This window comes from Myodes glareolus, chromosome 5, assembly GCF_982192425.1.
Source record: "Myodes glareolus chromosome 5, mMyoGla1.1, whole genome shotgun sequence".
Lineage (NCBI taxonomy): Eukaryota > Metazoa > Chordata > Mammalia > Rodentia > Cricetidae > Myodes > Myodes glareolus.
The window spans coordinates 24,030,455-24,056,747 of NC_142030.1; the positions used below are offsets into that span (position 1 = coordinate 24,030,455).

Genomic DNA, 26,293 nt, shown 5'->3' on the forward strand with positions numbered 1-26,293 from the left:
GTGGCATTTTTGTCAACTTGACACAAGCTAGGATCATCTGAGAAGAGGGAACTGAGAAAATGCTTCCATCAGATTGCTTGTTGGCATTTTCTTGATTAATGTTGATATGGGAAGGCCCAGCACACTGTGGGCAGTGCCACCCCGTCCCCTGCCCTCTAGGCAGGTGGTGCTGGGCTGTACATAGAAGCAGGCTGAGCAAGGCATAAGGAACAAGCAGTAAATAGCATTCCTCCATGATCTCTGCTTCAGCTCCTGCCTCGAGTTCCTGTCTTGATGTCTCTTCATGCGAGACTGTCGACTATAATAAATTCTTTCCTTCCCAAGTTGCTTTTAGTCATGGTGTTTACTCATGCCTATAGAAAGAAAACCAAGACTGTGAGTGAGTGTGAGTGTGTGAGTGTGTGTGTGTGTGTGTGTGTGTGTGTGTGTGTATGTTTGAAGCTGGAGTTACAGGAGGTTCTAAGTTGTCATGAACTCAGGTCCTCTGAAAGAGCATCATGTGCTTATGGCAGTTTAACCGTCTCTCCAGCCCCTTTACTTCATTCTTAGCCAAAAGTGTAATTTGAAGTGTCTGTTGTGTTTATGTTGAGCACTATCCTTCTCATTGTCTATTTTTATTACACAACAACCAGCACACATGGCCTGTCTGATTTTTCTGAATGAATTTCTGCAAGTGTCTGTGTGAAGATAATGCTCTTATTTGGAAAAGAAATCACATTTTGCAACACTTCCACTTAATTTGAGTTGCATAATGGGGCAGGCATATCACAAGACAACTCTGCCTTCCCTCTCTCCCCACATCCCCTAAGTCCTGCACCCCATATGGAACCATTTTTAACTCTTTTAACTGTGTCTTGTGAGAATTGTCTTCCATATTTCCAAACAATATACTGTGTTGCGGTTCCTTGTTTGTGCTTTCAATATCAATCTCAATCATGATTTCCTGATGTAGAACTCAGGGACTGTTCTTGTCCCACTGTGCTTCCTCGCTTCCCACTTTCCCATCAAATACTCTCGTATAACCTTGTCGCAATTTGATTATCACCATTTATCCCGAAGACATTTGTCTGATTACACTTCCTTTCTTGAACAATCTTCTTCCCTTGCAGAGATAATCAAGGCTTCATTTTTGTCGTTTTCTTAGTTGAATGTGTGTCTATTATTAGCTTTTCCTAATGCTGAAAAAGAAACACTGAAAAGCGACTTAACATTGTTTTCCATACAGTAAAACGCACGGAGCACTTGATCACTTTTTTTTTTCTTCAGCACAATGTCCCTCCGTAACACTAATTTGGATGGCTCATCTCTAGGGCTCTTGCTCAGCTGTGCTCCTGGGACGTCTTATACTGGCCTTTTGCACTAAATCCCCTTTATTCCAAATCTTGTTTCCTATTTTGACTTATATTCTTGATTGGCTAAAGTGTGTTTTCCAGGGGCATTGTAGGGAAGGGTATATGGAAAGTCTAACAGATACCATTGATGCCTGCTTCCCAGTTGTGCAGCATACCTGAGTTCTTCTGTAGCTGCTGACTGGTTCACATTTTACTAAGAATTAAACTATGGCAGGGAACATCGGCCACCTATAAACAGTTGCTCTGAAGTTTAAGTCCTAGACAGGCTTTGCAGCTCCCTCCTCTCCGCAGCTGCCTTCCAGGAGACGAGGCTTCATATTGTAGCCAGGCTATCTATCCTAGAACTCACTGTGTAAACCAGGCTGTCCTCAAAGGCATAATAACCATCCTGCTTTAGCCTCTCAAGTGTTGGTCAGTGCCAACATGTCTGGTTGCTTTGGAGTTTTGTTGTTGTTGTATTTTTTTTCCTTGTTTTCTATTTCCTATATTTGAATACTTCTTAGTCTTGAACAATATTCCTATTCTTATTTCTAATTTTTTAAAGAGTCAGGGTCTTGCTATTTTGTCCAGAATAGTAGCTACAGTAGAGTGGGTAGGGTCCCACTACTGGTGCTCAGTATAGACAGACTCTGCAGCCTCTGACAAGGGCCTCAGGGGCTCCTCCTGTCACTACCTTCCAGGTATCAGGCACTAATAAACCTGTTTATTTTAGGCAAGGACTCACTCTGTAGCCCAGGCTGGCCTTGAACATTTTTATAATCCTCCTGCTTTAACTTCCTGAGTGCTGGGATTATAGGCAAATGCCATCATGCCCAGTATATATATAATCTTGATTATCATAGTTATATAGTTCTAAAATTATTTATATTTATTCCTCCTGCCATCTTTGTGTGTAAATGGTGGTTTATTTATTCTAGTCCCTTTGCCTTTCCATATACTTTTTAGGATAATATTGAATACACATAAAAAAATCTTGCTAGTGTTCTGACAGGAACTGTGTTAAAGATATTTACTAGTTTCAGCAGAAATGACTTTGTACGTGTGTGCGTGTGTGATGCGGGAGAATTGTCTGTATTCTGTCAATCATATTTTAATAAAACGCTGATTGGCCAGGCAGGCAGTATAGGCAGGAAAACCAGACAGGAAGAAGAGGTGATGCAATGAGAACAGGAGAATTCTGGGAAGCAGGGAGGTTCCTCTGCCACTCCTGCACAGACCACCGAAGAGGAAACATGTAAGCTGCCCCGCTGAAAAAGGTACTGAGCCCATGTGCTAACGTAGATAAGGATAATGGGGTAACATAAGTTATAAGAGCTAATAAGTAGCCTGACCTAATGGGCCAATCAGTTTATAACCTTATGGAGTCCTGTGTGTGATTTTCTCTTTGGGATACGCGGGCTGTGGGATACCGGGCGGGAACAGATACCCCCAACAAGCCAGCCCCTCATGTTACATATGGCACCCAGACGTGGATAACTGAATCCACAGAAAGCCTGAGAAAGCTTGGGAAAGAATAGAGTAAAGAATGTTTTGTTGGTAGCAGCAATTTCTCGGGTCTACTTTGCTTACTAGAGGCAAGCAAGGCTCTCATCTAAGAGAGGCTTCCTGACTCAGCTTTAGCTGCAAAACCTTGCAGCTCATTAAGAGGTCCTGCCACAAAACACTTAAACGGTGTTGATGAAAAGCTGAACACATGCTTTTCGGTTTTAAGCTGTAGCAGGAAAAAAGCTGTGCTGTTTAAAAATGCCAGCTTTCTGGGCTGTCCTGCCAGGACAAACTCTGACTCTTGCAGGCAGGCAGTCCGACTGAGTGTGGTCTGTGAGCAGAATACTACAGCTTGCTTGCTAGCAAGGACCTTGAAATGCCATAGAGTTGTGGCAGTGAACACAGCTCTGGCGGTACCCCAGCCATGAGGCTGGAAAGCTAAGGAATGAGCTAATTCCAGACGTAAAAGCCACAGTTTTAGTCCTCTCCTTAAAGACTCATGTGGTCAGAAAAAGAGAGATATACAGTAAAGAGAGATTCAAAGATGAAGAAAACCTCTAAATGGTTTACAGTGTGTTAAAAATATATGCAGGCTAAAAGGTTAAAGTCATTAAAAATGAAAAAGAAAGAAAGGGAGATATAGGGTGTGGTGGTACACACTTTTAATCCCAATGCCTGGGAGGTAGAGGCATATTGACCTCTGTGACTTCAAGGGACAGAGTTAGAGATTGACCTCTGTGACTTCAAGGTGTGGTAGCACACACCTTTAATCCCAATGCCTGGGAGTCAGAGACAGATCTCTGTGAGTTCAAGGTGTCGTAGCATACACCTTTGAGCCCAGCACTGGGGAGTCAGAGACAAGTGGATTTCTGTGAGTTCAAGGACAGCCTGGTCTACAGAGTTATTCCAGGACAAAGATATACAGAGAACCTGTCTCTAAAAGTAAAAGTGAAAATAAAAGAAATATATATTGAAATAAAGCCACATAAAGATGGAAAATAAACAGAGAATCTTGATACTGTATGCTATTATGCTCTCTTTGAATTGTTTGAATGCTGAGGAAGGAGCAACAGCTGCTAAAGGACTGTTGTTTATAAATACTGCTGAACTAACCCAAGATAGGTATTTTGAAAATACCTTGGCTTCAAAACTGAAGTCAAAAGGTTTGTTACTTTGGAGAAGAGATTTTGCTTTTGTTTCCACAGAAAATGAGAGGTTGTGGATTCATTCTAAGTTAAGAAAAATCCAGTATGATCAAGGAAGGCCACCTGAGAAATCTCTGACAGGAACAGATGGCCCAGATGTCTGAGTTCTTCATCCAGAACAGGTTCAAGACTGCTGCCTGAGATGATCAAGACTCACAGGATACTCCAGTCAGGACTTGATGATAATTCTAAATTTTCTTTAGGTCCCCATAAGATTATCAGCGCCCCCAACCAGCAGGAAGTAGTCTGAAATACTACGCCCACATTCCCAACAAATGGACTATGGGTATTTTCCTTTGTTTAAAAAAAAAAAGAGGGAAATGGTGTGGGAGAATTGTCTGTATTCTGTCAATCATGTATTTTAATAAAACACTGATTGGCCAGGCAGTCAGTATAGGTGGGAAAACCAGACAGGAAGTAGAGGTGATGCAATGAGAACAGGAGAATTCTGGGAAGCAGGGAGGTTCCTCTGCCACTCCTGCACAGACCACCGAAGAGGAAACATGTAAGCTGCCCCGCTGAGAAAGGTACCAAGCCATGTGCTAACGTAGATAAGGAAAATGGGGTAACATAAGTTATAAGAGCTAATAAGTAGCCTGACCTAATGGGCCAATCAGTTTATAACCTTATGGAGTCCTGTGTGTGATTTTCTCTTTGGGATATGCCGGTTGTGGGGTACCGGGCGGGAACAGATACCCCAACAAGCTGGCCCCTTATGTTACACGTGTGTGTGCATGAACACTCATGTACATGTGCCATGTGGATATTAGAGAACATCCTCAGGTATTGGTCTCACGCCTCGCACCTGGTTTGAGACAAGGTCTCGTGTTGTTTATTGCTGCGTACTTCCAGCTAGCAGGCCACCAACCTTTCAACAATCCTTACCTCCAGTAGGGGAGCCCTGGGATTAGAGATGTTTCTGCTATGGTGACTGTCCTTTATGTAGGTTCTGGGGATCTAAACTCTAGACTCTTGTAGCAAGTGATTTACCCACTTAGCCATCACCCCAGCCCCAGAAATGATTTCTATGTTGAGTTTTTTCAACCCTAATATGATATAATATTTAGATAAAATATTTTGTCAGCAATAAGAAAAGTAATGAATACACTGTACTAGTCAATAAAATTACAAGCTCTATCTCTAAAGATGAAAACTTCAAAGCAAGGTGTGGTGACAGCCTTGTATCCTCAGCACTTAGGCGGTATGGGCAGGTTGTTCTCAACTACATAGGAAGCTTGGGCTACACAAGGCTTTAAAAAATTTTAATGAGCTGGGCGGTTGTGGCACACGCCTTTAATCCCAGCACTTGGGAGGCAGAGGCAGGAGAATCTCTGTGAGTAAGGCCAGACTGGTCTACAAGAGCTAGTTCCAGGATAGCTAGAACTGTTACACAGGGAAAGTCTGTCTCAAAAACAAAACAAAACAAAATTTAATGCAAATTTCATCACTAATACAAAAGGATTCACTGAAAAAGATGTCTCACTTCCTTTTAATCAACATCGGGAACATTATTCTTTTGTAGCATAAATGTGGCTCAAGAATATGATTTGGAGCTGGGTGGTAGTAGCACAAGCCTTTAATTCCAGCATTTGCAAGGCAGAAGCAGGAAGATTTCTGTGAGTTCAAGACCAACCTGGTCTACAAGAGATAGTTCGATGACAGCTAGGGCTGTTACACAGAAAACCCCATTTTGAAAAGCCAAAATGTGTGTGTGTGTGTGTGTGTGTGTGTGTGTGTGTGTGTGTGTGTGTGTGCTTGTGTGTGTTTTGATAATGTGTTAAAGACTTTTATATAATTTATTGACCTTGTTTTCTTAGGTAAAAATTTGGCCTGGAGGTATAGTTTAGCGGCGGAGCTCGTGTTTAACATTCACAAGGCTTACCAGGCAGTGGTAGCACACGCCTTTAATCCCAGCACTCCAGAGGCAATGACAGGTGGATCTCTGTGAGTTGAGGCCAGCCTGGACTACAGAGTGAGTTCCAGGACAGGCGTCAAAGCTAAGAGAAACTCTACCTCAAAAAACAAAACAAAACAAAAAACAAAAAAAAAACCCCAAAAAACAAAACCCAAAAGAACATGCACATAGATCTTGATTCAACCTCCCATCACCACAGATAGTTTTGCCCATCCACTCCGCCCTTCACCAGGGCAAGCAGATCTTTCTTCTGCTTCCAGCTGTGTTTTCTCTCTCTGTCCTGTTCCCTCTTTGGAAGAGGTGGCTGCTGCCTTTCCTCCCCCCCACCCCATTTCTCTCTCTCTCTCTCTCTCTCTCTCTCACTCTCTCTCTTTCTCCCCTTCCCTCCCCCTTCCCTTTCCTTCCATAACCCACTAAATAAACTATTCCCATTTTCTCTGCATGGCGTCTATCCATCTTGGGTCACCTGCAATGGCTTCTCGTGGGACCCACTGGCCCTCGGGAAACTGCGCCAGTTTATCTAAACCATTACAGAAAGAGCCTTGTGTAAATATTTGTAATCGTTTACCAACTTGCTTTGCTAATATCTATCTTTCTTTTGAACTAAAACTTTATTGAGAAGGCCTAATGGAACTCCTTCAAGAAATGGTGTTAAGTGTAATGGTCTGTCCTGTCCCTTTAAGAGACAAGCCCCGCCTACCCTCCCAAGAAGGTCTTCCTTCTGCTTCCAGCCTGAGCTCCCTCCTTTCTAGCTCTCTCCCAAGGCAGCTTCTGCCTCTCTCCCTTCTCCCCACTTCTCCCCTTCTTCTACCCTGTCCTTCCCCCCTCCCTCTCTTTCTGCCTCTCTCTCTTTTCTTCTCCCTTCTCCTCTTACCCCCTTTCCCTTAACTCCTCCATAATCCACTAAATAAATACCCACTTTCTCTGCATGGCGTGCCTATCCATGTCTCTGTCTCTCATCCTCCATGTGGCTCTCTGCCTGAGACCAGTTGCCTTCATGTCCAATGCCCACTGCCACCACTTGGGGACCTGCAGCATTTTATTTTTACCATAACAGTAAGTAAATTATCTTTCAAGAATATTTTATTATTTTATGTGTGTTTGCCTGCATCTATATCTGTACACTATGCAGTGTCCATGGAGGCCAGGAGAGGACCTCAGATCCCCTGGAACTAGAGTGGCAGATATTTGTGAGCCACCAGGTAGGTGCTGGAAATCAAACCAAAGTCCTCTGGAACAGCGGCCAGTGATCTTAACTGTGGAGCCATCTCTCCAATCCCAAGAAAATTACCTTAAAGAACATAGTTTTATTTGGTCATCTTTTTTTAGAATTTGTTGGCTGGACAATAATCCTGTAGCTAGAGTCCCTGTATTAGCATGCAGATTAATACCTGTCTCTAACAACCAGTTTCAGGCTGACCTGGAGTTCAGGGTCATACTCTTGCCTTAGCCCCCAAAGTTCTGGGATTACAGGTATGTGTTAACAAATTCTGTAAAATTTCTTTGTTGAATCAGAAGCCTATCGCAGATGCTTTCATTTCCTCAGCCATGTATGTTGGAGGTAAGAAGTTCTATTGCTTGTGGTAGTAGTCAGGGACAAAGCCTCTACCTATTTGTTTCCAGTTCTTCTTTTATTATTATTATTATTATTATTATTATTATTATTATTATTATTATTCTCATATATTACATCCGGATCTCAGTTTCCCTCTGTCTTCTCCACCCAGTCCCTTCCCCCTGTTTCTAGGTTCTTATTACCATCAAGGAAAGAATTCAGAGACATGACAAAGTAAGGAACTGGAATAACATCTTATTACAGAGTGAAAACATAGACTCAAGAGGTGCTTATATGTTTCTCAAAGACTCTCATTGCTGGGGCTTTGGATAGCTTGTTTTATGTATAATTTTTAATGGAAGGAAGGCCTTATTCATGAGTTAAGGTATGTATGGGGATACTGGATACTCAGGGAGTCAGTCGGTTGAAACTTTTCTGAGAAGAGCATTTTCTCCCCTCTTCTGTTCTTATCTGAGATTTTCGGATCAGCATGGTGTCCAGTGCAATGATGGGAACCTGAGACTTTGCAAGGTTGAGATGCTGTCACAGTGCCGCAACAACACATTGTGGTTGTCTTGGTAAGCCCTGTTGGTTCCTCCCAGTTGGGATGGTCTCACGTGATGCCTGCTGCAAGGCAGCCCTGAGATTGCATCAATCTCTAGCAACCAGTTTCAGGCTGACCCGGAGTTCAGGGTCATACTCTTGCCTTAGCCTCCAAAGTGCTGGGATTATGGGTGTGTGTTAATCCCACCAACTGAGAGTAAGACCACGGGCACAGTTTAGAGCCAAGTTTGAAACAAGTTTTAACTGCATACTGGCCAGGAGGATGGGCTCTGGCCAGGTCTATAGCCAAGTCGCTCGGATCTGGCCCTAAGCCATGATTTGCAGCTGCTTAAGAAGGAAAACCCATAATCCATTACATTTCTTACCAAGTCCAACTGGGCAAGCACGCATCCTGACGTACCTCCAGCTTACATCCATCAGGGCAAGCACGCATCCTGACGTACCTCCAGTTTACATCCATCAGGGCAAGCACGCATCCTGACGTACCTCCAGCTTACATCCATCAGGGCAAGCATACATCCTGACGTACCTCCAGCTTACATCCATCAGGGCAAGCATCCATCCAGATGTTTTTCCTGCCTGTGAACCTCTTGCCCACATGTGACCGATCAAGCACATCCAGTGCAGATGGGTCAAACAAACTTGTTTAGAGGAGTGGAAAGCATGTGGCTTGTTAGCACGCATAAATAACAGCTTCTGGCCTTTCAGGAACTGACTGTCCCTGGGCAAGGGGCTTTCAGATCAGAGGTATTTTTATTTCATAGCTCTCTAAAGCATAGTAATTAAAACTTAAAATGTAACTTTGGCTCTCACATGTGAGCCACCACACTGGGCGCCCGCTTGTACCCCACATCTTCTCATCTATTTCATTTCTGCTCGATATTTTGTTTCAACAATTATCTCAATTAATACGTTAAATAGGCCAATCAGTAGTGACTGAGAATGAATTCTATGCTGACAATCTCAAGCAAAGCTACAAAGAACAGAAAAACAAACGTTCGTGTGGAGCCCCAGCCAGAGCCTGCCTGTTTCTGTGACGTCCCAGGAGCTGCTTTGCTGAACAAATCTGCAGTCATGGGTCATCGTGAAGAGATTGTGGCAGTTCATGCTGATTGTCAGCCTGGTGGGAGCTAGACTCACCTAGGAGACAAGCCTCTGGGCACACTTATGAAGGACTATCTAGTTAGTTTAAATGAGATAGGAAGATCCATCCGATGTGGACAGCATCATCCCATGGCCTGAGGTTCAGAACTGTACCAAAATAGGCAAAGCTAGCTGAGCAAGGACTGTCATCTTTCTCTGCTTCCCGAATGCAGATGCAATATGAACTGTTGTCTCAAGCTCCTGGTCCCCACTACTTCCTGCTGTGATGGACTATAAACTCTGATTCCTAAAACTCTGATTCCTAATAAACCTTTTATCTAACCCACAGGACAAGCAACTGATATAGAGACTAAGACATAAAGACACATATTTGGAGGGGCTGGAGAGCAAGCCTCCCCACTGGGAAGGACGGCTTCCCCAGGCTGAGGCACGTCTCTCTACCTGCCCAATGCCTGGATTTGATGAACGTTGAGGACCTGGGAATCAAGGCCCACATAGACTGGAAGTTACCTTTCTTTCTGCCTACCTGGACCACAAAAGAGACATCACTGATCTTTCTGGGTTTTGGTAGAGGGAGGAAGGCCTTCTATTTAGGGCAAGAGCCAGGCAAAAGCCCCCTCCTGGAAAATGTAGCTGAGATTTCTGTTTTGTAGCCATTTCTAGAAGAAGCCCCCAACACACACCCAGTTTGTTTTTGAGACAGGGTCTCGCTTAGCTGAGGCTGGTTTTGAACTGACCTTCCTACCTCCACTTCCCAGGTGCTGGGGGTTGTATGTATACACCATCACACTCAAATTCCTCCTCAGCTGTCTGCCCCAGTCCTCTACTATATCTCAGTGTTAGACTCTTGCTCTTTCTTAAGGAGGGGGAGTTGCGTGCTGAGCCAGAGGAAGGGGTGGGCAGATACCTTCCTTCCTATTTTTATCTAATAAAATGCTAACCTGACAAAAAAGACACATATTTAAAATTTGTCTGTAACCAAAAACTTAAATTTTCCTTCCTTCCTTCCTTCCTTCCTTCCTTCCTTCCTTCCTTCCTTCCTTCCTTCCTTCCTTCCTTCTTTCCTTCCTTCTTCCATTCCTTCCTTCCTTCCTTCCTTCCTTCTTCCCTTCCTTCCTTCCTTCCTTCCTTCCTTCCTTCCTTCCTTCCTTCCTCCATTCCTTCCTCCATTCCTTCCCTCCTTCTTTTTCCTTTCTGAGACAGGGCCTCTATGTAGTCCTGGCTATTCTGGAACTCACAGAAACCCTCCTTCTGGGTACTAGGATTAAAGGTATATGCACTCACTTCAATACCTTTCCTTTCCAATTTGAAGAGTCTAGAGCATAATTTGTTACTAGTTTCGTTTGTTTGTTTTGTTCTTTTCTGTCCCAAACTGTGTCTCTCTCCTCTTTAGATGGTGACGCTGTTTAAGAAGAGCAAGCGTTGAGCAGTGAGGGACACTTTCATTCTTGGTCAAGAATAGGGGAAGTGGAACAGACTTGGCAAACCTCAACCCTTTGAAGTAGGAGTTTCTAGAGATAGGTGGGAGAAGTGAGGGCCAAAGGGTAGGTTCATAAAAAAAGAGAAATATTCATATCTTTTCTGCGACTGGATGGACTTCCTCTGAGAATTTGGGGTCCACCTCTTCTCTCTCCTTTTATGGTTCTTTCCGGTGATTTCTACGTAACTGTCAGTTGTCATGGCACCAGAGACTGCATTCTTAGCATGGAGAGGGGATTATAACGAAGTTAGAGGGGATTCTGTGTTTACTCTGGTGGCCATTCTTGATCCAGCCAGCTTGTATGCTCAGAGGGAAACTTCTAGTCCACAAACTTGCTGTCTTCAGGGGTAAATGAGAATTAAAGCAGGGTAGAAATTAAGCCAGGTCATCTAGACCTCAGTTTTTTTTTAATTTTTTTTTTTGTGCATTGGTGTTTTGCCTGCATGTGCATCTGTGTGAAGGTGTCGGATCCCCTGGAACTGGAGTTATAGACAGTTGTGAGCTGCCATGTGGGTGCTGGGAATTGAACCCAGATCTTCATGAAGAGCTGCCAGTGAGTGCTCTTAACCACTGAGCAATCTTTCTAGCCCCTAGACATCAACTTCTTAAACTTCTCACTCATGATCATTTCTCACTTGAGAAAAAAAAATGTTTATTTTGTTTTATTTTTCAAGGTAAGATTTCTCTGGGAAATAGTTGTGGCTGTCCTGGAACTCACTCTGTAGACCAGAGCTGCCTAGAACTCAGAGTTCTACCTACCTCTGCCTCTCAAGTGCTAGGATTAAAGGTGTGTGCCACCAGTGAGCTGCCATCACCCACCCAGCGAGAAAAAAATTAAAAGGTGTGTTCGTTAGGGTTTCTAAAGCTGTGAAGAGACACCGTGACTATGGCAACTCTTATAAAGAAAAACATTTAATTGGGGTGGCTCACTTACAATTAGATCAGCAGTTCAATCTGTTATCATGATCATCGTGGCATGCAGGCAGATATGGTGTTGGAGAAGTAGCTGAGAGTCCTACATCCTGCAGGCAACAGGAAGTGTCTGTCACATTGGGCGGTACCTTGAGTATAGGAGAACTCAAACTCTTTCCCCACAGTGCCACACTTCCTCCAATAAGGCCACACCTACTCCAACAAAACCACACCTCCTAATAGTGCCACTCCCTTTGGGGGCCATTTTTAAAAACCACCACAGATTTATTTTATTTTCAATTACATATATATGTGCAACTCTATGTGTGGGTATACGTACATGTGGGTATATGTACAGGTAACTGTGGAATACAGAAGAGTGGGCAGGATCTTCTGAACAGCACCTTAGGTCACTTCAGAAGCTCTGTTTCTTTTGCATTTTGCCAGCTCCGACCCTGGCCTTTGCAGTCTGATCTTCCTCATTATCTTTGAGTTCCTTTTGCTATTTTCTGGAGGTCTTTTTCTTCTCATAAAGGTCATGTCTTGCAGGTCTGTGTTTAGGCTCATTCTTCTCAACATAATCCACAGAGTCATAGATCACTCTGAAGTCAATTGTCTTTCCATCATCAAAATAATTTTTGAGTCCAAATACAGAGATGATCTCTGGTGTGATCTTGCAGATTTGGGCTAGCTTTCCCCAAACTTCTGTCTTTGGTAGTTGTCTTCGCAGGGTGAAGGACATCAGTGACCACTTGTTTTTTTCTAACGTAGATGGTGGCTGCAAATTCAGTTGAGTTGACAATGCAGATTAACCATTGCTTGTAATTTCTAAGTATAAGCCAAGTCTGCCGGTCTGTTGTCCATTTGTAGGTCACAGGATGGCTACAAAGAGTTAAGAGAATTCTGCAGAGTTCAAGAAATTTCAAAGTAACCTGAGAGGCTGAAGCTGGGAAACTGATAGGGATGTAGAGCCTCTTCACGAATATGGCTGCAGGCCTGCTGGAAACACCATGCCTGCTACTGCTGTAGAGTCAGGGTGTAAGGACAGAGAGCCCAGAAACAAGGTGTCAGACCCTAGAGGCCCTAAAAGCAAAGAGCAGGACCGGTTCAGAGGAAGGAACAGGCAGGTAGAGAGACAGCAGTTCAGACGGATGAGAAGCCAAGCAGATGGATGACAATTCAAGCGGTCTGTGCCGACAGCAGGATTATGCTGAGTAGAAACTCCAGGGACAGTCAGGGGTAGTCTGGCCATCAGTCCTGTGACATACACACTAGGTATGTGCCATTGACATTGCAGAGTTCAGTGTCTTCTCTTTTATGGGCTCCAGATGAAGGAGTGTAGTACCCTTTCCTCAGTTTGATGTGTCTAATACGTTCTTGGACCTGGCTCTCTTGATATGATCTTCATATACCCATGTTCCTACAGTTCCAATTTATTTTTGATAAATTTATAGGGTATCACTTTTTCTATTTTTAGGGCTTATCAGTTTGTGCCTTGTGGGTGGTGTTGGAATGATGGTGTCATTTACATGCCCCGCAAGGTATAGAGTCACCCTACTCCTGTGTTTGCTTATAAGATAGTCTCTCGGAGCAAGGCTTAGCCTGTGAAAGGGTTGTTTTACACCATGTGGGGTAATGCAGGGTATTAACAAACACTCCCTAATAACTGGAGTTTTCCTGTACTGCTGGTGGCATTGTACAGGCATCAGCCACTGGGAGGGCTAGTTTTATGTGTCAACATGCCTGGGCTAAGGGAGGCCCAGCGAGCAGGTAGGACAATATTTCTGGCTGTGTCTGTGAAGGAATTCATGGAAGAAATTAACATTAACATTTACTCAGTAGTTTGAGGAAAGAGGATCTGCCCTCATCCGCTGCAGGTGGCACACACCCATTCCATTCAGGACCTGAAAAGAGCAGGAGGCGGAGGAAGGGGCACCTGGTTTCTCTGAGTTGGGCTGTCTATCTTTTCCCGCCCACAGATATCAGCACTCTTGCTTCTCACTTCTTCTTTAGATTCATCTTGAGAAACCACAGACTTTCCTGACAGCCAGGGCTTTGGACTTGAAGTATACAGCAAGCTTTCCTAGTTCTCCAGCTTGCAGAAAGAAGGCAGGAGTTGCTGTTTTTTATCAGCACGTGGGCCAAAATCGAGAATAAATTCCTCACTTGCGTACATTAGTTTTATTTTTTACGGAGAGCTCTGATGGATATAATCTAGAAAAAAAAATGTTTAGCATTCTCCTTTAAGCTTAAAAATAAAGCCAAGATATGGTGGTTCGTGCCTGTATAGTATCCTAAGAGACTGAGGCAGGAGGGTTGTTGTAAATTTAAAGTCAGCCTGGACTAGATAGTGAGTCCCAAGCCAGTGTGGTCTACAGCATAAGAACCTGTGTCAAACCGTTGAAAGTGAAAGCGGGGGAGGGGGTGGGTACTAGAGGAAAGACCCTACAGTTAAGAGAACAGATGTTATTCCAGAAGATGTGGATTTGATTCTCAGCAACCACACGGTGGCTCACAGCTATCTCTAACTCCTCCTTCTGGTTTCTGTAGGTGCAAGCCAGACAGGCAGGCAAATCATCAACACACAGAAAAGATTTAAAACAAACAAACAAACAAAAAGAAAAAAACAACACTTGGGGGGGAAGAATCAGACTTGTTTCTGTGAGTCTGAGCCCAGCTAGTTCTACACAGTGAATTCCAGGACAATTAGGATCACATAGGGAGATTCTGTCTCAAAAAAGCAGAAATAAATGTACAAAGTAAAAAAAAAATTAAAAAGTTAAAGTATATACATACCTAAAAACATACCTGTATGGATCCAATCAGTCCACTCATAGGTGCTCAACATAAATGAAAGCTTGTGTCCATGTAATAACATGTACCTGTACATATAATAGCTTTGCTTATTGTAGCCTTAAATAGAAACCATTCACTGGTTAACCGGTATGCCAGCGGATGAGCAGAGAGCGGTATAGGCATATGCCAAATGAAAAGAGCTATTGACAGATGCAGCAAAAGAATGTATCTGAAAGCAGTTATACTGAGTGAAAGAACTCCAGACAAAAAGGATGTGCTATACAATTCAGTTTATATATGATTACAGAAAATGTGCCAAAGGTCATAGTGACATTAAATCAATTAGTGGTTTCTTTTCAAAAGAGATAGGCAGAAAGTGTTCACAGAAGGACATGAAAACATTTCAGGGGCCACCACTTTGTTTATCTTATTCTGGCAACAGCTTCACACGCTTACTGTACCCAAATTCATCAAAGTCTACTGTTTAAATATGTGAATTGGGTATATCTCTTCATAGCTCAATAAAGCGGTCTCAAAACACACAATGTGGAGCCAGGGTGCTATTTCAGCGTGTGAGTCCCTGTCCCACAAGCATAATGACCCAAGGTTGACCTCCACTACCCACATAAAAAACGGGGCATGGTGGCATATGCTTATAATCCCACCGCTGAGGAGGTGGAGTCAGGCGGTGGACTCTCTAGCCAGACAGCTCAACTTAATTGGTAAGCCCCAGGTTCCAGAGAGAGAGAGAGAGAGAGAGAGAGAGATAGAGAGAGAGAGAGAGAGACCCTGTCTCAAAAAGCAAGGTAGTTGACTCCTGAGGAATGACAGCCAAGGTTGGCATCTGATATGCACTAGCACCCCCTAATACATGAACACATATACCCCTCCATATACTCCTCCCCCCAAATAAAAAGGAGGATGTAACATGAAGAGGCCAATCACATATTGAAAAGCATTTATAGTGCATCCAATTGATAAACAATTCACATTTAAAGCAGCTATAGATTCCTGGGCTGATGAAATGGTTCAGTGGGTAAAGGACCTGTTGTCAAGTCTGACAACCTGAGTTAAAACTGCAGGACGTGGTGGAAGGAAAGAGGCAACTCCCACACATTGCTCACTTGTGTCATGCTCCTGGCGTACGCAAACATGTATGCACACACACTAAAGTGAATGGGCAGGAGAAATGACTGAGCAGTTAAGAGCACTTGTTCTTGAAGAGGATAAGAGTGTGGTTCCCAGCACCCACATGGCCTGTTCACAACCACTTGCAGCTCCAGTTCCAGAAGATTCAATGCTCATTTCCGGCCTTCAAGGGCACCTGGTATGGGAAGTCCTTCTGTATATGTGTTACTTTTATTGGCTAGTAATTTTTGCACTTGGTGCCCATACAGACAAGCGGGTATACACACACATACATAAATAAAGACAAACAAAGAATCTTGTTAAAATATGTAAATGGGCCCACTGGTGACAAGCCAAGAACAACCAAGGAAGATCGCAAAGTACTAACTGGCCATGGGTTGGATTTGTCCCATGTCCTTGTGAGTAGTCTGAGGTGATCTGGATAGCAGAACTAACTCCATGAACTATTTGTTTCCTAGGACAACTAATCTTGCTTCTTTGAGTTTCTTTGACATGGGTATTTCACATTTATTCAGAAAAGTTCATTGGTAGAGCTTCAACTGTGTGAACCTCTCCATGGTTAAGTGGATAATCAAGTGTAAAGAATATGATGTTCAAGTGATAGCTTCAGAGGCCATCTTGCTTTCCATATTGAGATGGGGTTCTTCTGTCAAGACCAGTGCAGATGGCATGGGGTTTTAAGGGAACCCATGTACAAGGGGTCATAAGGGAAGGGAAAGATCATCATAGTTTTTCAAAATCCATGTTTGTCCTGTCTCATGAGAAGATCTGGTATGTAGTCTTCGGGGTGAAAGTCCATCTAACCATGGTTTATTTATTTGACTTCTCATAGAGCTGGCTAGATTGTTCTTCCTCTTCTGAGGCTGTTAAATCCACCACATCAGCTGCAAAACTTACTGCCTCACTGCCTTCCCCCACGCCCATATTCAACCAGCTCTGCATTCCCTGGGGCCATCTGCAAAAAAAAAAAAAATACTTATTACATAATGGAAAATTTATTCTAACTGCTTCTACTAGAAGAGGAAAAGCTGTACTCTCCCATGTCTGCGTTGCTAACTGGCCTGCCCTGATCTGTTCTATCTGACTGGCCATCAGTCCCACCCACTGCCTTCAAACCCCACATTTATGACGGTACACCCCACTTTCAAATCTATCTGGACCTGGGTGTGAGTAGTGTGTCAAGTGAGGGTAGAGGAGTGTGGTCACTGTGCAAAGAGGCATAGGTCCTGCCTCTGAGCAAACAATTGAAGTCAGGGGCAGTGATTCCCATAAGTCCACGTGGAGATAAAGAGAGATGCCGTGGTCTCTGCATCGCTCCCGTTCCCTGGTCTCATCCCGTTGTTCAAGGACTGGGTACTTCTTGTCTTCAGGTTCCTCAGAATCAGTGCTTTGAGCTTTGCCAGGGAACCCAAGTGCTAGGCTTGCCGCTGGGGCCTCTGGGAATAGATTTTCTTTTTCTTTATGTTCTTTCCCAGGGTAATAACTCTTCCTTCTACTCATATTTTCCCGGAGACTAAACAGCTTACATTATGCTATAGAAACAAAGCGAAGACACAGATCAGGAGAAATTTGGGTACAAGTTTGATGGGGCTGAGCCCAGTAGAGACTTATCTGTCCCCTGCCCTTATCAATCAATCCTCCTCTCTCTCCTGCCGTATTTTAATTCCTGGACACAAGTAAAGCTTGGAGCAGGACACTTCCACATCACATCTCTCATGCCCCAATGGTTTTCTTCCATTAATTTTCTACCTCCTGTCTCCAGTGAGCTGTCATGTGGACCTTTTCCAGATGTGATACGAAGGCCAGTTGATCATCAATCAATAACACATTTCGAAAGGCCCCTGAGCTCAACAAGAAAAAAAAAAAATTTTGTAACAGTTGAGAGCCCTAGCGTTTCATCTACCACCGGGAGAATGAAGATGACATCAGAACCAACCTGGCCCAACCTGAGTAAGAAGAGCCAATCTCAGACTAGGCCCCAGGTGTGCGGAGACAAGACAGTTACATTTATTTCCTCTTTTCTAATTTGAGAGGTTTCATGTGGAAGAAACTCAGCATGTTGGGGTTGTGGGAGATACAAACACCATCACCATGAAGCTGAGCTGTGTCCTGCGGGCATGGGTTCTTTATGTTAGTCCTGCAGTGCTCCTGGCAGCCCAGACGTTCCCAGGTAAGTAATGTTTGAATGTTGGTGTGGAAATGAGATACGCCTAATGTTGGTGTGGCGGGGAGGGACTCAAAGGTAAGAAAATGGACTGACTTTGGCTTTTCAAAGACTCCCTGTTTAGGTGGGACAAGGGCAGATAGAGGACAAGTCTGGTGTGCGGGACAGAATGGCTCTCTTTTTAAATAGAAAAACTCAGATATTTTCCATCCTGAAAGTCCCTTCTGACTATGAATCCTTTGCCAGCCGCAAATCTTATCTCTTGTTTTTCTAGTAAAACTTCCTTGGAAGCGTTGTGTGGGCTTGCTGTCTCTCCCTCATGTCTCACCCACCCTTCAGTGCTTGCAGCATGACTTCCACCAAGTCCGGTTGACATAGGATGCAGGGACCTCTGCACTAATGAGGCTGTTGTACGCTTTTCAGATTTTACCCGGATGGATTTCTTTGATGGCTTAGTCTCTCTTGCAGCCTCTATTTTCCTGACTCCTGTCCATTTTCTCTGTGTACTGCTTGGATGTCTTGTGGTCCTTCCATAGCTTTTCTTTCCCTCCTGTGAACTCCAGAGTTCTCCACAGTCTGACCTTCCCCTATACCTCTCACCCCGTACTCTTCTTTCTTGCACAGCCTCCTAGTGAGACTGCAGAAATGTATCTACATGGCTTTGCTGTGGCACTTGTCTGTTTTAGAGCCCCAGGGCAGGCTTCCAGCTCTAAGCACGCTTTTGACTTACGTGTTTGAATATTAAGCTTTACACAAGACATTTGGACCTATGCGTGTCACAGGTACCAACACGGCATGACCAGAGATGAATTCATCTGTCCTCCAGACCCTCACTTTTTTAAATTCATCTTTTTCTTTATCTGATCTCAGTCCCTTGCACTGGGACTCCCCTGGGACCTCGGCTAGAAACCCAAGAGGCATTCTGAACTCTTCGTTTAACGTCCTCTGAAGGTCCGACTTTGGCAAATTTCACCTCCTATATTGCTTTCATAACCAGTTCCTTCCCCGAACCACCACAAATGCTGTCTTGGGACAAGCCTCGATCATCTGTGGCTGAAGTTGTGCAATGGCTTCCTTACTAATCGTGTCTCAGCCTTGTCTCTTTGGAACAAATTTTCACTCTGCATCCAGAGTGACTTCTAAAATACAAGCGTTTGCCATGGCACATGAAGTCCCAAACCTGGCATCTACTAAACCTCTTCAGCCCCTTCTTCCACGCCCCCAAAGCCTCCCCACTGCTACTCTGACAAGGGCTCAACCAACCCAAATTTCTATCCACAGCCCAGGTTCACATCTGCTTCCAAGGCTTTGCGTGTATTTTTAGCTCCATCTGAAATGAACTTGCCATGGCTCCCCAGTTCCCTTTCCCTTTTAAACTTCTAGGTATCCTTAATTACACCATCTTGGTAGCATCTTCCCCCAAAACCTTGTGGGACCCCCTTTCTGCCTGAGACACTTTGTTCTTATTGCATGCATCCACACACTGCAATGATCCTTTCACGTGTTTGGTCTCACACCAAACCAAGAGCTATTTGTGGGAGGCTTGGGGATTTTGGTTTTGTAGCAAGAACTACGCATGGTGTTGGAATCACATACTCTAATTTCAAGCCCCCTTTCTAGCTTCTAGTTCTGTATCACTTTGAAAAAGTCACTTGTGGTAGAACAAAGTAGTGTGTACCTGTAATCTCCGGACTAGGGAGCCTTAGGCGGGAGGATCGCCTCTAGTTCAAGGTCAGCTTGAGTAACATTGAAAATGCCAGACCATCCAGGGATGGTCAGGATGTAAAATCCTGTTCAAACAAAAATCACTTTTAATATATCTGAGGCAGGCGGATCTTTGTGAGTTCAAGGCTGGCCTGGTCTACAAGAGCTAGTTCCAGGACAGGCTCCAAAGCTACAGAGAAACCCTGTCTCCAAGCCCCCCAATCCCCCCCAAAAAAATGAGAATGACAATATCTCCCATAGAACCACATAAGGTTTATCGAGTGGCGATGCCAGCTATGCCAACAAGGCTTTGCTTTAACATTTTTTAAATCACTTAACTTCAAGTGTGACTGTGTCGCCTGCATGTGTCTATGTACCACGTGTACGCCTGATGCCTGCAGAGGTCCGAAACGGATGTCGGATCCCCTGCAACTGTAGTTGTGGATGGTTGTGTGCCACCATGTGGATGCCAGGAATCGAGCTTGGGTCCTCTGCAAGAGCAGCAAGGATTTGTAACAGCTGACCCAACTCTCCAGCCCTGACGTTTTCTTTTGTTTTAGAAAAACAAAACAAGAGGAGGCTGAGTGTAGTCTTATGACAGTGAAGGAACTGAAAAAAGGTAGCCTAATAGAGAAGAAGGCTGAGAGGCGCAAAGGAAACACTGGGTACTGAACCCCGAGAACTAGGAAGTAGACTTGATGGGGAAGTCCACTGGGAGCGGAGGAGAACAAAGGTGCCTGGGACAGGAGAGAGTGGAGTGGACAAAGAGGCACACATGAGTATGGGGCTGAGAAGAAAGAGGGGCTAAGGGGACAAGAGCAGACAGAGCCGGGAGAAATGACACTTATCTATCCCGGTTAGTCATCGCCCTAAGAGGGAGATTGATGTGGGGAGGACTCTCTAAGATTCACCCTGGAGACAAAGTTACCAGTACAGCCTAACTATAAATGCTTTGCTGGAGAGAGGAGGATGGAGAAAGCTTTGCCATTTCTGGGGGAAGTTCAAGGGCAGAGGACATCTAGATAAGAGAGAACTGAAAAAAAACAAAGGTTTGGCCGGATGGTGGTGGCACACTCCAGAAGCAGAGGTAGGCAGATCTCTGAGTTTAAGGCCAGCCTGGTCTACATAGCAGGTTCCAGAACATCCAGGGCTACACAGAGAAACATTGTCTTGAAAAACCAAGAGAAAGAAAAAGAGAAAAAAAGATAAATGAAGAGTTGAAAGGGGAAGCAAGGAAGAAAGAGGGACATATGTAGAATATGTGTGTAGACAACATATTCCAAGACTAAAGAGCCAAGTGAGTTTTGGGAAAAGGAGAATGAGGGCGGGGTGTCCCCAAGGAAGGTCAAAGGATTGAAATAAACTAAGTTTTGGCACTGAAGTAAAGCAAACAAAAGTTCCTTTTGAACTTAAACCTGACATTCTTGCTCCATTCTTGACTCTTGGGGTGGTGCTGTTGCTGGGAATCAAACCCAGTGCCTCATGCAGGCTAGGTAGATATTCTCCTACCAGGCCTGCCTACCTGCCTGCCTTCTTTCCCTCCCTTCTCCCCTCCCTTCATTCATTCCCTTTTAAATGTACATGCGTGTATGTGTGGGATGCATGTTTGTATGTGTGTGGGTGTACATGCATATATGTACATGTGTTAGTGTAGCTCAGGGAACAACCTCAAAGGTCATTCCAGAGGTGTTTTCTTCCTATTTATTTATTTATTTATTATTTATTTATTTATAGACAAGGTCTTTCATTGGCTTAGTCATCACCTAGTGGCCCAGGTTAGCTGGCAGGCTGGCCAGCAACCGCTGGGTGTCTCCTGTCTTTAACTCCTGACACTGGGGGTTACAAGGCTATGTTTGATCCTCCTAGATACAAGTTAAGTAATTTTTCCAACTGAGCTATCTCCCCAGTGAACCCCCACCCCAAGTCTTTCTCTACACTCTTTTAAATTTGATTTTGTAGGCCTGCTTCTGTCAAGTTTATAGAATGGAAAGCCAGGCATTGTAGTTTACACCTATGATCTGTTAGTACTTAAGAGGCTGAGGCGGGAGTTCAGTTGCAGGTTCAAGGTCAGCCTGTGCTGCACAACTCATAAAACATCATCGACAACAGCAAAAGTGATCCAAGGATGGCGGGGTCACTACCTGAAAGGCTCTTGGGGATTAAATAGAGCATGCATGTGACAGCAGTATGTGACACACGGTAAGCACCGGGCGGATGCTATACTCTGACGTGCATCTTCCTTCCCTTCTACTCCTGCTGCGGGGTCAGGGCTGTCATTGTCCATTGGTTTCCTCAACCAACAGCTGGATGTCATGCCGATGAATTCACTGGTCCTTCATTCCCACTTCCTTAAACCACAGTCCTTTTACTGGGAGGCCTGAACACCAGCGAGACAAGGTCATGGCCATCTGGCCGAAGGAGTCTCTTAGAGGGGTTTTGATATCTTCCTCTTCTCCTGACCAGACGGTTTATTCCCTGGGTCAGAAGAGGAGTCCTTATGGAGGACCATTCCTAGCCTCTTCCTCTAAGTTGTAGCATCATTTTGTGGTTCTCCCTGGGCCATCCCTCCTCAGCTGCCAGTTCAGAGTCTCTGAAGTGTGAAGGACCTCTCAGCACTGACCAGAGCAGCTGCCACACTGATGAGGAAGAGGATGATGTGATCCATTCTGGTGACGCTGACTTCCAGATCAAGGGCTACAAGTTCAGTAAACCCTTCCATCTCATCGTTTCCTATGGTGAGGTCCCAAGAAGTTCTGAGCAGTGTCTCAAACTATTCCTGATAGCCGGCCCAGTCAGGAAATGACCCTCCAGGAGCCTGGCATAGGTGGAAGTACTTAGTTTCCTATCCTCAGCTTCCAGGAGACAGAACGTCCTCAGTCCTAGCCCCTAGGGTTGTTCTTCCCTTGACATTGGGTCAATTGTGAAGCCACAGGACAGGGTGAGGAAATGTGGTGAGCCATCCATAACTCTAAGTACAATCTCTAAGCAAAAGCTGTGCCCCAGTTACCAACATATTTTGGGACTAGATGGGGAGGGCAGAGAAAAAAAAAAGACTTTGCTATTGTTAGTTAAGTTCAAGGGGACAGAGAACATTAAGGTGGGCCAGTCAGAGTTGAGAGTGCCCTGGAAAGTTTAGGGGATCTGTTAGGGGAATTACTTCAGACCTCCCGAGAAACGTGGATGACACTCCCCTCTTCCTCTGGACTACAGACTGGCTGATCCTCCAAAGTCCAGCTACAGCCATATTTGAAGGAGACCCACTGGTTCTGCACTGTCGTGCCTGGCAAGACTGGCCACTGACTCAGGTCATCTTCTACCGAGAGGGCTCAGCCCTGGGTCCTCCTGGACCTAAAAGAGAATTTTCTATCGATGCGGTGCAAATGTCAGACAGCGGACTCTACCACTGCAGCGGCATCTTCAGAAGCCCTGGTCCTGGGGCCCGAGAGACTGCCTCCCCTGTGGCTATCACAGTCCAAGGTGAGAGCTGGAAGCAGTGTTGCCATGATAGATAAGGAGTAGGGAGGCCAGAACCATCCAAATCTATGCTTTCTGGTTCTCACAGAGCCAGAACCTAGGCTGTTGTAGATTTGTTCATTCATGGATCTTTTCTAGTCCTGCCTAGAAGGGAGGGAATTAGGAAGGGAAAGGAGGGAGAGAAAGAGGAGGAAGGAAAGAAATAAAAAGGAACAAAATGAGAGGAGGAGGGGGTAGAACCTGAAAAGTTCAAATGGGACCTTTCTAAAAAAAACCCTTACCTAATGGAACCGAAGGGAAGAATAATAGGTGGAGGGAGCTATGGGTCTGCTAAGCACAGGATGGTTAAACTTTTCTTCGCTGCTTGTCTTTTCCCTAGAATTGTTCCCAGCCCCAGTTCTCAAAGCCTCGTCTTCTAATGAACTCCAGGAAGGAGGCTCAGTGACCCTGAGCTGTCAGACAAAGCTGTCCCTGCAGAGGTCAGCTTCCCGCCTCCTCTTCTCCTTCTACAAGGATGGACAGTCACTGAGTATCGACGACATCTCTTCAGAACTCCAGATCTCCAAAGCTTCAGAAGAGCACTCCGGCTCCTACTGGTGTGAGGCAGCTACTGAGGACAGGCAAGTTTGGAAGCAGAGCTCTCAGCTGGAGATCCGGGTGCAGGGTGAGTCAATGTGTATGCCTGCCTGTGGGGTGTATATGAAACAAGACTGGGTTCAACTGAACCCCGGAGGAGGAAGATGAAGAGGGGATGCAGGAGAGACAGGGCAATAATCCAAAGGCCTTGGTAATGGAAAGGAACACAGAAAGAGAATGTCTCCCTCAGACCACAGAATATACCAATCCGAGACCTGGGCTGGCCCCTTGTGTCTCCCTATAGAACTCAGGATTCTATGGGATATGAGCATCTATGGGAGCATCATACCTAGGATGCAGACAATATCTAGAAAGGGTCAGCCAGGACGGCACAGTGAGACCTCATCTCAAACAAACAACCTCTAGGAAGAATAGTGTCTATCATGTTCTGGAAGTTACCATTAGGAAGACCGTATTTGAGTTGGGCGGTGGTGGTGCACATCTTTAATCCCAGCACTTGAGAGGCAGAGACAGGTCAATCTCTGTGAGTTCGAGGCTAGCCTGGTCTACAAGAACTAGCTCCAGGACAGGCTCCAAAGCTACAGAGAAACCCTGTTTTGGTTTTTTTTTTTTTTTTTAAAAAAAAAAGAAGAAGAAGAAGAAGAAGATTGTATGTGACCTGACACACCTAAAAGGAGTTGCCTAGGCTGATGAGAAAGCTTGACAACGTGCCAAGAGAAACTTGGGAGGGACTCGTGATATCATACTGAAGAGCGGGTGTCTCGGGGACCCGCTCAGAGAGGACTGAAACAAAGATGAAGAACTAGAATGATGGCACACACAAGGCAAGGCTGAACCCAGAGCTGACTTGCAGAAGCTAAATTCTGGCTTGAGAGAGGATCGACGGGCTGCCTAATGATGGGCTCCCTCCTAATGCTTCTCACGCAGAGACCATCAAGACAGTCAAGCCTCAGACTCAAATTTGAATTAGGAAGGACCTAAGAGTCCTCAAGCCCTGACTGCCAGTAGGTACCACAGCCACTTTCAGAAAAGAGGGAAGATTGAGTCTGTGGCCAAACACAGTGGGTTCACATCTTGTTGAGTTCAATACCAAATAAGAATAGATGAAGCATACAAGAGTGGGGAAGGATTTGTTACCAGTGTCGGGCGAGGAGAGGACAGGCGTTGTTTCCAAAGCAAGGCCCTCCTCAAACAAAGAAAGCATGGGGGGTTCATTAGACATTTTTACTCGTGTAAGGGTTGGCCCATTCTTAAGCATGTTAAGCAGTGTATTCTGCATGGTCAGTTTAAATTCATGCATTAAGAAAAGATAGTAGGCACATTTGGGGGCATGCTTCGCTAAAATGAAGCACATGCTTGAAACATTAAGGTGATAGATGGGAATACCCCTGGGCATACTGAGTTTCAGTCTAGAGTTTTAGGGGAGGTGAAAGAACGAACACTTGGAAGGCACATCCATATAGGAGTTTGACCCTGAAGGTGTCTAACTCACTAAGTAGCTAACAGTGTGAGGACAGGGCCTGAGTTAGACATCATCCTTATATATGTTTTATTTATTTATTTATTTATTTATTATTTTAAGATAAGGCCTTACTTTGTACTCCTGGCTGATCTACAGGTCACTGGCCTTTCATTTGCAATGCTCCCTTGGTCTCAGCCTCCTGAGCACTGAGATTACAGGTCCGCACCACCACGCCCAGTCAGACTTCACTTGTATATGCTTCCTGCTCATAATAATTCAGGTCCCTGCTGCTTCCTCCCATCTTGAATCCAGCTCTTCAGAAACCAACTGCTTCAGAGACTCCTCCTACGGAGCCCCCTGGTCCTCCGCCTCCGCCACCCTCTCCTGCAGAACACCTGGGATTCTCCTCCTCCGACCCCCACTTCCATCACCAGATGAGCCTTCTTCTCAAACAAATACAGGATGTAAAAGTTCTCCTTGGTCATCTGGTCATGGAGTTGAGGGACTTGACTGTCTACCTGAAGCCTGGTATCGCGAAGGCTGCTGACAAATGAATGCAAACTAAGTCATCTGTGATGCTCAAGCAACGTAGCAACTCCAGCTGTCTCTGGACTGCATGTGTGCAGAAATGGTTCTGCAAGCTGTGCTGGTACTTTGTTAGGATAATGGAGCTGGTTGAGAGAAAATAAACACATACAAGGTGGTACTCAGAATGTGCCTATAGCCATATATTTTCTTTTACCACGATGTAGCATGAGGGGCCAGCTTGTTGGGGTATCTGTCCCACCCAGTACCCCACAGCCAGCAAGTCCCAAAGAAAATCAATCACACAGAGATCTCTATAAGTTATAAAGCTGGTTAGCCCATTAGGTCAGACTACTTATTAGCTCTTATAACTTATGTTACCCCATTATCCTTATCTACATTAGCCACATGGCTCCGTACCTTTCTCAGCTGGGCAAGTTAAATGCTGCCTCTTCGGTGGTCTGTGCAGGAATGGTTGAGGGAGCTTTCTCCTCCTTAGCCTTATCCTATTCTCATTGCCCCGCCTCTACTTCCTGTCTGGTTGACCCGCCTATACTTCCTGCCTGGTCAATCAGAGTTTTATTAAAATACATGATTGACAGAATACAGATAATTCTCTCACACCACCATGACAAGGTTATTCTGTACCTTAGACCAGCAATTTCTTTCTGTTTTCTAGAAAAGAATTTAAAGAGAAGCAGTTGTGGTGGATTTAATACTGCAATATCAAATGAGGGGCAAGTCTTCCTCTCTATATTCCCAAAGAAAACATTAAACAATGTCCTCTAGACATTTTGGGCTTCACACATGGTGGAAAGGAAAGATATGCTACTAGAATTTAATACGTTAA

General features: G+C 44.7%; 1 protein-coding gene, 1 long non-coding RNA gene and 1 pseudogene across 3 annotated transcripts; 2 read left to right on the plus strand and 1 right to left on the minus strand.

Annotated features, from left to right (window-relative positions):
- Positions 1-6,553: 6,553 nt before the first annotated feature.
- On the plus strand, positions 6,554-8,091 carry LOC148122043 (uncharacterized). The gene is made up of 3 exons (XR_015737795.1): positions 6,554-7,013; positions 7,685-7,746; positions 7,989-8,091. It is a non-coding gene; the product is annotated as an uncharacterized LOC148122043 (long non-coding RNA).
- A 3,896-nt stretch (positions 8,092-11,987) lies between these two features.
- On the minus strand, positions 11,988-13,591 carry LOC125412347 (small ribosomal subunit protein eS24 pseudogene; annotated as a pseudogene).
- A 3,925-nt stretch (positions 13,592-17,516) lies between these two features.
- Fcrla (Fc receptor like A) lies at positions 17,517-25,631 on the plus strand. 2 transcript variants are annotated; one of them, XM_048452657.3, is made up of 5 exons: positions 17,517-17,687; positions 21,959-22,120; positions 22,596-22,862; positions 23,239-23,523; positions 25,075-25,215. In XM_048452657.3, the coding sequence occupies exons 1-5, from the start codon at positions 17,609-17,611 to the stop codon at positions 25,119-25,121; spliced, it is 840 nt and encodes a 279-aa protein (XP_048308614.2). In that variant the 5' UTR covers positions 17,517-17,608; the 3' UTR covers positions 25,122-25,215. The 2 variants fall into 2 exon arrangements, with proteins under 2 accessions (XP_048308614.2, XP_048308608.2); XM_048452651.3 differs by lacking the exon at positions 25,075-25,215 and adding an exon at positions 25,231-25,631 and having other exon boundaries at positions 17,524-17,687.
- The last annotated feature ends 662 nt before the right edge of the window (positions 25,632-26,293 follow it).